The following is a 13,646-nucleotide window of genomic DNA, read 5'->3' on the forward strand; positions in this document are numbered from 1 at the left end:
CACTAAAAAGTTCAATTCCCCAAAACATCATGTTCCTCAAGCGTTTCAGGTAATTTAAGCTCGACGATCTTGTGATGGGCAGGTGGCAAGTTCTGTCATTGTACCTGTTGGCCTATTTAAAGGCCACAGTGTCTCCATTTTGCGTTTATTGGTAGATACAACCCCTGGCTGAGTGGTGGCATCTACCAATGCTTTTTTTTTTTTTTTTTTTTTTGAGACAGAGTTTTGCTCTTGTCACCCAGACTGGAGTGCAATGGTGCGATCTCAGCTCACCACAACTTCTGCCTCCTGGATTCAAGCAATCCTCTTGCCTCAGCCTCCCAAGTAGCTGGGATTATAAGCATGTGCCACCACGCCTGGCTAATTTTGTATTTTTAGTAGAGATGTGGTTTCTCCATGTTGGTCAGGCTGATCTCAAACTCCTGACCTCAGGTGATCCACCCGCCTCAGCCTCCCAGAGTGCTGGGATTACAGGCATGAGCCACCACAACTAGCCTAATTTTTGTATTTTTTGTGGTCACGGGGTTTTGCCATGTTGCTGCAGCTAGTCTCGAACTCCTGGGGTCAAGTGATCCTCCTGCCTTGTCCTCCCAAAGTGCTGGGATTACATGTGTGAGCTACTGTGGCCGGTGACATCTCATGTCTTTATCCCCTCTGACTCTTGCCCTCAAAAAGGTGTGATGGTTTCATTTCTGCTTAATGTAAACTCTGCCTACCCTCTGAACCAAGGCTAGCTTCAAAATTCACAGCCCTGTTGAGAGAGTAGGATGAAGATAAAGACAGTATATTAGATTGCTGTGTTTCTCAGCATTTATTTACTTCATCCTCACTCATAGGAGGTAATTACTCTTATCACCCAGGTAATAGAGTGAGGATTCAAGCTTAGGTCTTTGAACTATGAGACTGCACAGGATATATTTTTGATGATTCAGGGTTAGGACACTGCTTTGTTTCACCCAAGATGACTTTCACTTCATCCCTCTGTGTCGCCTGTCTCTGTGCAGTCCACCTTTCTGTGCTAGGTGTAGTGCCACCTCCTCCGTGAAGCCTGCTCAGTAGAAATTTTACCTCCACTAAATTTTCATAACCCGTGTTTTTCAGTACTTAGCCATATTTTATGTGTTATTAATTAGACATATCCCTCTTATCTCTCTTACTAAGTTTCTTTTGGGTTTTTTTTGTTTTTGTTTTTTTTGTTTTGAGACAGAGTCTTGCTATGTCACCCAGGCTGGAGTGCAGTGACATGATCTCAGTTCACTGCAAGCCCCACCTCCCAGGTTCAAGAGATTCTTGTGCCTCAGCCTCTGGGAAGCTGGGATTACAGGTGCCCACCACCATGCCCAGCCAAATTTTGTATTTTTTGTAGAGATGGGGTTTCACCATATTGGCCAGGCTGGTCTTGAACTCCTGACCTCAAGTAATCCACCTTCCTCAGCCTCCCAAAGTTCTGGGAATTACAGGCATGAGCCACCATGCCTGGTCCCAAGATTATAGTAGGGACGAGACCTTAGACATTCGTGCCCCCACCACATGATGTAGATACATAGTAGGCACCCAGTAAGTGTTTGGGTAAATCAAATCTTTGGCATCACAGGAGATATTTAAGCTGACTGTGTACACATTGGTATAATAGCGTTGCTTCCTTACACCATTCAAAAACAGTTTAACATGAGGTCTCAGCCCTGAGGTCTCCATGTAGCTATGTCACAGCACTGGTGACATTTTGTTCCTTTCCACCCAGAGGGAATTTGAGGAGATGTTAGCAGGATAGAGTGTAGAATTGCTATGTTTATTTTCTCCAGCCATAAAGCATAATAGGTGAACTCTGGGAGGCCAAGAGCTGTTCTGATTTTTTACACCTTTTACCAGTGCCTATCACAGGACTAAGGACATAGGTGGTGTTCAGCAAATATTGTACAGTGGATATGTAACAGAAAGATGAGTGAGTGGATGGATGGATGGATGGATGGATGGATGGATGGATGGATCCTATTGGGTTTGATGTGCACTGATTTCTATAGCCATAGAATCACACATGCATTGGAGTTAGTGTATTAGACATCCTTCCTTCCAGTCTCCAAAAAAGAAAGCTGAAAAGAAACAGCAGGAACCTGTCAAGCTTAAAATAATGGGTAGAAGAAGCGCTCCTCAAATACAGAAGTGATTTTGGTGAGCCCTTTCTTGGTGAGAGCTACCCACATATGTTAGCAGCAGGGGGCCTGGAAAGATGGGTGGGAGGAACTGGAAACTTCTCTGGTTGTCCCTAGCCCAGCAGCCACAGTGGATGGGATGCTTTAGGTGTGCGTGTTTCTGATGACCCTCTGCTTATACCCCTAGGCCCGGGTAATGGCAACTATTGGAGTGACCAGGGGACTTGGGGACCATGACCTGAAGGTGCATGACTCCAACATCTACATTAAGCCATTCCTGTCTTCAGCTCCAGAGGTACTACATGAGGATTTTGTTGATATTTTTTACAATAAAATATTTTTGGCATGATTCTTCCTGTGACTCACACGCCATATCCAGACAGTAGCTGACTTGTGTTACATGTACTTCCGCTGTATCTTTGTATCTCTGTGTCTCTCACGTCTGTGTCTTTTTCCCACTCCATTCTCACTTTGACTCTTCTGGTTCACACCCTCTTCACCTCATACCCAGATGGCTGCACAGCCTCCTCCTGGCACGTTCTACCTCCACCAATCCATGCTACACATTGCAATCAGGTGAATTTTCCTATAAAACTGCTCTGACTTCTAATTGCTCAGAAACCTTCAGTGGCAGCCCAGGCACGGAGAGTAAAGCTCAGACTCCCATTCACTTAGTGTTCAAGGCGTTATAATTTGGTCTGGTCTTCTCCTCTGATCCCCGTTCCTTTGTACCAGCCAAAATGAACTTGCTGTTTCCCTAACATGACCTTCAGTTTCTTGTATTTGCTCAAACTATTCAATTCGCCAAGAATGCCCTTCCTCCTCAACTCCAAACATCCAGATCCTTTTTTTCCCTCTAGAGTTTAGCTTAGATGCTTTTCTGTGGAGATTTCCCTGATTTCCTCCTTGCCCAACCAGAAGTAATGTCTCTACCTACTTGGGTTATACGTAGAGCAGCTTCCACTTACAGTGTTTTCACTGTCTGTCTTCAGTCACAGGTTGGTTTGTCTGTTGTTGTTTTGAGATAGAGTCTTGCTCTGTTGCACAGGCTTGAGTACAGTGGCACGATCTTGGCTAACTGCAACCTCTGCCTCCTGGGTTCAAGTGTTCTACTGTCTCAGCCTCTCAAGTAGCTGGGACTATGAGTGTGCACCACCATACCCAGCTAATTTTTGTATTTTTAGTAGAGGCAGGGTTTCTCCATGTTGGTTAGGCTGGTGTTGAACTTTTGACCTCAAGTGATCCATCCGTCTTGGCCTTCCAAAGTGCTAGGATTACAGGCACGAGCCATAGCACCTGACCTACTCATTATTCATGTATACCTTATCCCCTCGTTAGACTAATTACCTAATGACAGATCAGCTTCTGTCATTCAGCTGATGTTTGGAGAAGTTAATTTACAAAAAGTTGGTCATGTATTTGGTTAAAAATCACGTATGTTACCGTATAGGAAACGGTATCAAGTTCTATGTTGACTTTCATGGTGTATCATTTCTACGGGAAAGTCTAACTGATAGTATTTGCACCAACCTAATAGTTAAGAGGTCAATTTCTCTCACACAGTAAAAAGGCTGAAATCCGGTGGCTGCTGGTGTTGGTTCAGCACCTCCACTGTGCCAGGGCTTGTAGCATCTCTGCATTTCTTTGACTTTCCATTCATGGTTACAAGGTGGTGACAGCAGGTCTAAGCCTGACATTTCTATACAAAGATGGAAACGAGGGCAGCTTCTGTCCCAAAAGATATTCATTCGCCTCTCATTGGCCAGACTGCATCACATGACCTAGCTGCAAGAGATGTTGGGAGAGCAAGAGCTTTAACTCTCCCAATTTCTATAGTAGGAGGAAATCAGGAAGGCCTAAGTCAGGAACCAACAGGATTTACTACATTGTGTAATTAAATTGTTTTTTGGGGTTTTCTTTGTTTGTTTGTTATTGTTTGAGATGGAGTCTCACTCTGTTGCTGGAGTGCAGTGGTGCAACACTGGCTCACTGCAACCTCCCCCGCCCCAGATTCAAGTAATTCTCCTGCCTCACTCTCCCAAGTAGCTGCAATTACAGGTGTGCACCAACATGCCTGGCTAATTTTTGTATTTTTAGTGGAGACAGGGTTTCACCATGTTGGCCCAGCTGGTCTTGAACTCCTGAGCTCAAGTGATCCACCTGCCTTGGCCTCCCAAAGTGCTGGGATTACAGGTGTGAGCCACTGTGGCTCACCTATAATTAAGTATTAACACAATTCCTTGGACTGGAAATGCTTAGAACATTTAGACATAATTCTATTTGCATGTTCTTCCCAAAAGCAGGTGCTAGTTTAACAAAGGATATTTTGTCAAGGGAAACAGAAACTTATTCAAGCTAACTCAAAAAAAAAAGGACATATTTAGTAATACTGGAAGAAGGCTGGGTATGGTGGCTCATACCTTTAATCCCAACACTTTGGGAGGCTGAGGTAGGAGGATCACTTGAGCCCAGGAGTTCAAGACCAGCATGAGCAACATAGCAAGATTCCTGTTCCTACAAAAAGTAAAAAATTAGCTGGATGTGGTGGCACGTGCCTGTCCCATCTACTCAGAAGGCTGAGGTGAGAGGATTGCTTGAGCCCAGGAGTTTGAAGTTGCAGTGAGCCATGATTGCACCATGTCACTCCAGCCTGGGTAACAGAGTGAGACACTGACTCACAAAAACAACACTAGTAGTATTGGGAGAGATGTTTATGGTGTCCATGAGCGGAACGACTGAGCAGCCAGACTTTATGGGAGAGTGGTTTTGAAATCAAGGCAGCCCTGCAAAGCCTCCACAGCAGAAAGCTCTCAGCCCTCACATGGAGTTCTGCCATTGATGTGGCCAACCACATTCTTTATGGCTCTGCTACCAATCAACCCAGTTTCTCACTCTCCCAATTCCACATTTCTAGAGAGGAGTCTGATTGGCCTAGTTCACCTTTTATATTAGACCAAAGTGACTTCCCAGCCTATGTATTTGTCCCTTCAGATTGTATGTCCACTTCAATACCCTCTGTGGGCACAAACAGTCACCTAGACCCACCACTTTGGCAGAGTTGTGAGAAGGGAGTAGTTTCCTTAGGGTTTGTTAGAGCCTGGGCTGGCATCCACAGTACATGTAGATATAGGACTAAGAAGCCACTGAAGGAGAAATCTCTAGTAAATGTTGGGCATGGAAGATACACATATTTCCTGGGATCTCAGGATTTCAGATGAGGTCAGCTCAGTAGAAATAATAGTTACCATTTGTCAAGAGCCTGCAAGTGTTCTCTCTTGAGTCCTCATAGCAATTCTGCATCATGAAGACCATAATTATATTATGTGTCCAAATCGTCCCTAGAAGCTGGTGGTTTCCTGGCCAACATCAGGATCTGTGAATTACTGCTAAAGCTACTTCTCACTAGGGAAGAGCAACGAATGCCAGTCCTCCAACTCTCTTTCCTTTGAACGCCACTGAGCACAGGGCTTATAACTGGACTCATGGACTTTTCTGTTTTCCCCGTTGCGAGAGAGGCGTTTGTCAGATAACTTAAATGTTGCCTTCACCTTTCTGTTTTGCAAAAGCATCCCTAAAGGTCTCTATTATGCTCCATAAAGCAAAGTAAAGACCTCCTTCCTACCTCCCTTTCTTTCATATACTTTTTTTTTTTTAAGATGGAGTCTCACTCTGTCGCCAGGCTGGAGTGCAGTGGTGCAATCTTGGTTCACCGCCACCTCCGCTAACTGGGTTCAAGTAATTCTTCTGCCTCAGCTTCCCCAGTAGCTGGGACTATAGGCGTGTGCCACCATGCCCAGCTAATTGTTTTGTATTTTTAGTAGAGACGGGATTTCACCATGTTGCCCAGGATAGTCTTGACCTCTTGACCTCGTAATCCACCTGCCTTGGCCTCCCAAAATGGTGGGATTATAGGCATGAGACGCAGTGCCGTGTGGCTTGAAGGAGAGTGTTCTCTATGCATTAGATTTTAGATCATCCAATCTCTCTGCTACTGCTGCTCTCAGGAAGAGACTGTGGTTTAAAACCTCGGCTTGCATGGAAGACTCCCTGAGAACAGAGTAAGAATCCCAGGCAGTTTGTGAGAAAGCTTATGTCACCTCACTGGAATAATGCTGGTTTGTAGGGCAGTGAGTTGGTCACTTCAACAATGAAGGGAGTGGAGAGGATTTAGAAGGAAACTGTCAACCTCTGCAAAAATTTAAACGTTCTTAGGAAGGTTGTAGAGTTGACTAAAGTGTGGCAGTTTCAATAATAATAAAACTAATTGTTATTAAGTACTTAGGCTGGGTGAGACAACATATCAAGTTTATTTATAATTGACAAATAATCATATGTTTGTCTATATTTGGGATATAGTATAATGTTTTGATACACGTTTACATTATGGAATGACTAAATTAAGCTAATTAACATATTCATCACTTTATATACTTACCATTTTTTGTGGTAAGAACTTTTAAAATCTACCCTTAACAGTTTGAAAATACACATTATTATTAACCGTGGTCATGGTGCCATTTATTAGATTTCTGAAACTTATTCCTTCCGTATAACTGAAACGTGGTATCCTTTGACCAACACCTCCCTAGCTCCATGCAATAAATTAAGGTTTTTACAGGAAACATCTCATTTAATCTTCACAACAACTCTGTGAGGTAAGTACAGTTATCATACCCAATTTACAGATTGGGAAATTGGAACAGGGAAAGTAAAATAACCCCCAAAGTTATACAGTGATTAAGTAGCAAGCTGGAACTTGTACTCAGGCCTATTTAATTAGATGAGGGTCTGTACGAACGAGAAGCCAAATTCAAGAAAATGTCTTTGGTCAGTGTTTAGGGACCTACTAAGTGCTGGCTGAAGAGGCTCTGAAGAGGGCGCCTTTGTCTTAAACCTAAGACAGCAGCTTTGTCTTGGGACCTTGGGGGCCAGAGTTTCTCAGAGAAATTCTATGGGGCTTCAGACCGAGGTTGTGGAAAATGATGGTATAGTAGAAAGGGTAATTGGGAAAGACAGTAACGGCCTTTGTTGTGTGTGCAAACCCAGCCCAGACGGAGCTGTGCAAAGTAAGACTGTGCACCTATAATTTAGCTTAATGGGTATGTAGTGCGCATCCTAAGACTCCCTTGCACAAGATTAAAATTGTTGTACATGTTAAATGTTTCCAGATGGAGAGGCCTTCCCCAGAGCCAGGAAGGGGTGGGGTGGGGGGACCCTGTTAGAAGGAAAGCGGCAGAGCAACTTGAATTGGCTACTATAGAGGAGAACACAAGAAAAAAAATAGGTACAAGGAACCCCTGTCCCCAGTTTTTGGAGCAGGAGCCCCTTTTCCCTGGGCAGTAGTGATAAAATCATAGCCTAGAAAGCTCGATTAATATATTGAAACCACCTAAGGAAGAGTGACTACTTCCTGTTTTATTTCCCCGTCCCAAGCCCACCTTCTTTCTGTGACTCCCTAAGAACATTCTCCTGCTATGCTCTGTCTTTGCCAAGCATGGATCTTTATTTCACATTTGGGTTCTCCATTTCAAACTCAGCTCAGTCTGGTAGTTTTAACGGTTGTAGGGGGCTGGGTGTGGAATGTGATTGAGGTCTGAAAACGGGGCTCAAAAATCTTCTTGGAAATCAGCATTGTTCGCATTCATCATTATGGCTCCTAATTCGATTTGATGCATTAAATATAAATAAATCAAAAACATGTGGATCAAATTTATGTTAAAAAAAAAATGCATAGGGGTTTAAAAATTAGTGAAGGGTTTCTAGCCAAACACGTTTTCAGTTTCTCTGAACACAAGGCGCTGGAAAAATCCCGAGTTTGCCAAACCCAAAGAGCAGCCGCCAGGTTTGCTGAGCTTCCCTTAAACCTTCCCCAGTCTAAGGCAGGGATTTCTGGCCAAGAACTGAATTCCAAGAGAGGCCCTCATAACCAGTCGAGTGCAGGCCAGCTCTCTGGAGGTGTGGGTTGAGTGTAGGGGATGTTTTGACTCCTCTCTGGCCTACAGTACATGGGTTTTTCTGCCTAACAGCATAGGGAACAGCCTCTCCCCCAGCATAAGGAGAACGTCCCCAGCCCGGTCCACCATCCTCTTGCTTAGGGAAGTTCACCGTTAAACTTTTTTACACTGTCCTGAAAGAGTTCAGTGGAGAAGGAAAGGATTTGTTACCTCGGAGGCACTGGAGCGCAGGCGCTCCTCATGTTCTTCCTTTCCAGCAATTCTCACTCCCAGCCCAGCACTCATCTCATGTCCTGTAACTCAGCACAGGTCGGCAGCCCGGACCTCCAGATGTTCTCTGTGCCACGCCCCTTCTTGGCCTGTGACAGGCGCTCCGTAGAGCTACGATTCTTCTTAATTTCACCCTTCATTCCAGCCTCCACTCAAAGACCACGCTGTTGCCTTTAGCCCCATTTTGGGCTCTTGGAGAAACAAGGCCTTCTTCTGTTTGGGGCCAGTTTGCAGAGCCAGCTTCCTCCTCAGCTCAGCAATCCCCCTTCCCGCCCCTGCTATACTGAACCACAGGGGCCCAATTTTATTTCTGCTTCATCTTTCCCCTCCATGTGTTATTAAGACTCCTACTAGCTATTTCTTACAACTCCAGGTCACTCATTTAGCTCACTCTCGATTTTCTAAAATCTAGATTTTTTTTTCTTCTATCTGAAAGAGTCTCCTCTAAAAAAGCTAAGACCTTAGACTGTAGTATCTGAATTCCAACCCAGCACCAGTATTACCAGAGGCCTGTACAGGCAATCACAGCCTGCCTTTTCTCTTCCTTAAGGTGCGGTAAAAATGCCTATGTTGGCAAGTTGTTAGGAAAAGCAAATGAGAACATCAATGAAATTGGCACAAGATGTGGTACATGGTCAGAGATAGTAAATATCAGTCTTCCTTCCCCACCGGCTTCTGGAAAGCTTCACGCTTCAAGATTCCCTGTATTCACTTTCATAGTAATAGAGAATGGGCCAGGCACAGTGGATCACACCTATAATCCCAGCACTTTGGGAGGCCAAGGCAAGAGGATCACTTGAACCCAGGAGTTCAAGACCAGCCTGGGCAAAATGGGGAAAACTTTATCTCTACATACATACATACGTACATAAATTCTTCTAAGAGAATAGGACAATTAAAAATAAATTTCTAAATAATAAATTTATTTACAAATAATTCATTTATAAATAATAAATTGGTGGTGTGACCCTGCAGTCCCAGCTACTGGGAATGCTGAAGTGGGAGGATCGCTTGAGCCTGGAAAGTCGAGGCTGCAGTGAGCCACCATTGTGCCACTGCTATAGTGAGCCACTATTGTGCCACTGCGCTCCAGCCTGAGCAACAGAGAAAGACCCTATTTCCCACCAGCCCTCCCACAAAAAAGAGAGAATGAAGGCCAGGCACAGCGATTCATACCTATAATCTCAATGCTTTGGCAGGCTGAAGTAGGAGGATCAGCTGAGGATAGGAGTTCAAGACCAGCCTGGACAATATAATGAAATTGTGTCTCTACAAAAACCTTAAACATTATCAGGTCATAGTGATGCACATCTGTAGTCTAAGCTACTCCAGAGACTAAGGCCAGAGAATTCCTTCAGCTCAGGAGTTCCAGGCTGCCATGAGCTGTAATGGCACCACTGTACTTACTAAGCCTTGGTGACAGAGTGAGACCTTGTCTGTTAGAATTGCTCCTTTGTTTGGGATTCCCCATTTTCTCCTACAAAAACATGAATAATATTTGACATATTATGTTTACATCTTAATATTTATAGTCTTCTGATTCTTGGTGACTTTTTGTGCCCAAGCCAAAATCTCATTTTGGGAAAGAACCTATTTTGTTTTTATTTTTATTTTTTATTGCACTTTAGGTTCTGGGGTACATTTGCAGATTATGCAGGATTGTTGCACAGGTACACACATGGTCATGTGGTTTGCTACCTCCATCCCCTCTGTCACCTACATCTGGCATTTCTCCCCATGTTATGCCTCCCTGACCTCCCCACCCCACATCCCTCCCTTGTCCCCCACCCCAGCACACCCCAGTGTGTGATGCTCCCCTCCCTGTGTCCCTGTGTTCTCATTGTTCAACATCCAACTATGAGTGAGAACATGTGGTGTTTGAGAATGATGGTTTCCAGATTCATCCATGTTCCTACAAAAGACACGAACTCATCATTTTTTATGGCTGCATGGTATTCCATGGTGTATATGTGCCACATTTTCCTTGTCCAGTCTATCATCAATGGGTATTTGGGTTGGTTCCAATGCTATTGTAAACAGTGCCGCTGTGAGCATATGTTTGCAGGTGTCTTTATACTAGGACAATTTATAATCCTTTGGGTATAAACCCAGTAATGGGATTGCTGGGTCAAATGGACTTTCTATTTCTAGGTCCTTGAGGAATCGCCACACTGTCTTCCACAATGGTTGAACTAATTTACACTCCCATCAGCAGTGTAAAAGTGTTCCTATGTCTCCACATCCTCTCCAGTATCTGTTGCCTCCAGATTTTTTAATGATCGCCATTCTAAATGGCGTGAGATTGTGTCTTAATGTGGTTTTGATTTGCATTTCTCTAATGACCAGTGATGAGCATTTTTCATGTTTGTTGGCTGCATAAATGTCTTCTTTTGAAAAGTGTCTGTTCATACTCTTTGCCCACTTTTGGATGGGTTTGTTTTTTTCTTGTAAATCTGTTTTAGTTCTTTGTAGATTCTGGATATTAGCCCTTTGTCAGAACATATTTTGTTGTATTTCGTGCTTTCTGCAGTCTGGTCAATTCATAAGAAACAATATTGGTGCATAATGACAAGGGAAAATGGCTGTGCCATCTGAAGTGAAGCAGAATATGATTGTTCAAAGAGAGTGTGATGATGGTCAGATACAAGTGTATATGCATAGCCGAAAGTCTTGAAGTTTTAAAAAATTGTAACAGTAATTATCCTTGGAAGAGGAAGAAGAAGTGGTTTTAAAGAATTCCCTGGACCCCTTAAAAAAACCTGGAGGCCATATGATATGGTGGTTAAAAAACTTAGAGTAGGGCCAGACGTGGTGGCTCACACTTGTAATCCCAGCACTTTGGGAGGCTGAGGCGGGTGGATCAGGAGGTCAGGAGACCATCTTGGCCAACATGGTGAAACCCCATCTTTACTAAGAATATAAAAAATCAGCCAGGCATGGTGGCCTGTAGTCCCAGCTACTTGGGAGTCTGAGGCAGGGGAATCACTTGAACCCAGGAGGCAGCTGTTGCAGTGAGCTGAGACAACGCCACTGCACTCCAGCCTGGCGACAGAGCCAGACTCCGTCTCAAAAAAAAAAAAAAAAAAAAAAAATCTTAGACTTGTAATCAGTTTTGGCTTCAAGCTCTATCACCACACTAACTAAGTGACCTTGAAAAAGTTACTTACCTGGATCTCAGCTTCCTCTTTGGTGAAAAAGTAGACAATAGAGGTGGTACACTAAGGAAGCTAAGGACATATGAAGTATTTAGCACAAAACCTGGCATGATAAATACCAGTTCCTAGCTCCTCTTCCTACTTCATTACAACCACACAATCTCACTGGTTCTTTCCTTAGGTATCATGAGTCCAGGGGTGTTTACTGAGCTGAGCCCTGGGGAACATATCTTCAAGGAATTCAGATTTGTGGCTAATTAGACGGTTAGACTAGCGAAAGAATAATGAGCCATAAAGCATGTGTTTCTTGCTTTCTAAGGGACTAGAGGATTTGGATATGCGAGGGAGAACTGTATAATCTAAAGAAGAGAGTAAGTGGCACAGTTTCTTTTTAAAGGAAGAAATAGTCTAGTGTGAAATAAATTTTGCCTTATGGGGTCATTTGAGTTTGAAAGACTAGCTCGAAGGGCTATTAGGTGTAATAAAGCTAATTACCACAGAGGTCCTTGAACTGGACCTAAGGCGGTAGATTAGGTCTTCAGCAAGAGGAGCACCTTAATTGTCACCACGGGAGGTGCGGGAGCGGCAGACAGGCAGTGATTGCTGGGCTGAGGCTGAGTGGCAGTAAGGAGCTGAACTGGGGAAGCAGTTGTGGACACCGAAAGGAGGCATAGTGATGGCGGGCTTGATTTAGAGGAGAAAGCCAAGTAAAATTTAAAAACAAGACTTCGCTTTCGAGTCTATATGAAAGGAAGAATGGGAATCCTTGTTGAGGTCTGAAGAGGAAAACATATGCCTTTTTTGCTGTAAGTTTTCTTAACCAAATTAAAAACATAAACCCTCGAGTCTGAGATCAAAATAACCTTATAACTAATAAGTAGTATAAAGTTCGATTGGTTTGGTTAAAATGGTTTGGATTTGAGATGAAAATGGAGTTCTCCTTTCTATCCTCTAGCCTCCAAATCACTTACCCACGGAACTGCTGTGTGCTCTCAGCTTCAAGTCCCAGAGCGGGGCGATCTTCCTAATATTTACCTGCTAGAGAACAGAAGCAGTGGGAGCAATCACCACTTACAGACAAATAGAGAGCAGAGAATTAACTCCAGCGAATTCAGTGTTGCATGCTTCGTCTTTCCGGTCTTACTGGGATAGAGGGCCTGGAGGAGTTCTATCCCAACACAATTCCGCTGTGTCTTTTCTGCCTATAGAACAATTCTGATTCTCTTTCATAGTTCTGTTGGTTGACTAGACTCAGCTGGGGGTCTCTCCCGTCGGCCCTCTCACATGGTCACAAGCAGATGTGAGTTGGGGCTGGGGTCGTCTGAAGACTGGGCTGGAAGTCCAAGGTAGCTTCCTCACATGTTAATGTTGCCTGTAAACTGGCAGTTTAGCTGAGGCAGCAATACATGGCCTCTCTGTGTGGTTTTGACTTCCCAGAGCATGGCAGCTGCGTTCTGAGAGGGAATATCCTAAGAGCAGGTGGTTCGAGAATCCCAGATAGGCACAGTGGCATGTAGCTATAGTCCCAGCTACTCAGAGGCTGAGGTGGGAAGATTGCCTAAGCCTCGGAGTTCAAGGCCCGCCTGAACAACATAGTGACATCCCATCTTGAAAGAGAGAGAGAGAGAAGAAAAGAAAAAAGAAAAAAAGGGAGGAAGAAAAGAAAATAGACCCAGGCAGAATCAGCAAGCCTTCTTAAAACCTAGCCTAAGAAGTCCCAGAACATCATCAATGCCACATTCTGTTGGTCAAGGAAATCAGTAAGGCCAGTCCATGTTTGAGGGTAGGGGAATTGGATGCACGTCTTGATGTCAGGAATAACATTTGTACAGGGAGGGAAGGAATTGATGGCAGTCATCCTGTAGACACACTCTATCACAGCCTTCCTGTAGAAGTACCCTCCCTGCTGTGAAATCTTGAGGGTGAAAGTAATAATCATCTATCTTTCCAGGACTAAGTAATATAAGTTGATGAGTTAGCAGTTTACCTAATTAAGAAAGGAAATCTAGTTTGCAGTGTAAAGGCAGATTTACAAAGAAGCTAATTAAACTTAAGTATTTGTAGGGGGGCCTTCGCTCAGATCAGCCCCTGTGAGTTGTGGATGTTGCTGGAAAATG

At 43.9% G+C, this 13,646-nt stretch overlaps 1 protein-coding gene across 3 annotated transcripts in view; it reads left to right on the forward strand.

Annotated features, from left to right (window-relative positions):
- The window catches only part of PPM1H (protein phosphatase, Mg2+/Mn2+ dependent 1H), a 299,883-nt gene that overhangs the window by 240,035 nt on the left and 46,202 nt on the right, over positions 1–13,646 (forward strand). For all 3 annotated transcript variants that reach the window (XM_002752683.6, XM_035256216.3, XM_078336206.1), the window contains one exon: positions 2,338–2,445. In XM_002752683.6, the coding sequence (XP_002752729.1) occupies positions 2,338–2,445 (108 nt within the window). The remainder of the gene's footprint in view (positions 1–2,337; positions 2,446–13,646) is intronic.

The sequence above is a fragment of the Callithrix jacchus genome, chromosome 9 (genome assembly GCF_049354715.1).
Source record: "Callithrix jacchus isolate 240 chromosome 9, calJac240_pri, whole genome shotgun sequence".
Lineage (NCBI taxonomy): Eukaryota > Metazoa > Chordata > Mammalia > Primates > Cebidae > Callithrix > Callithrix jacchus.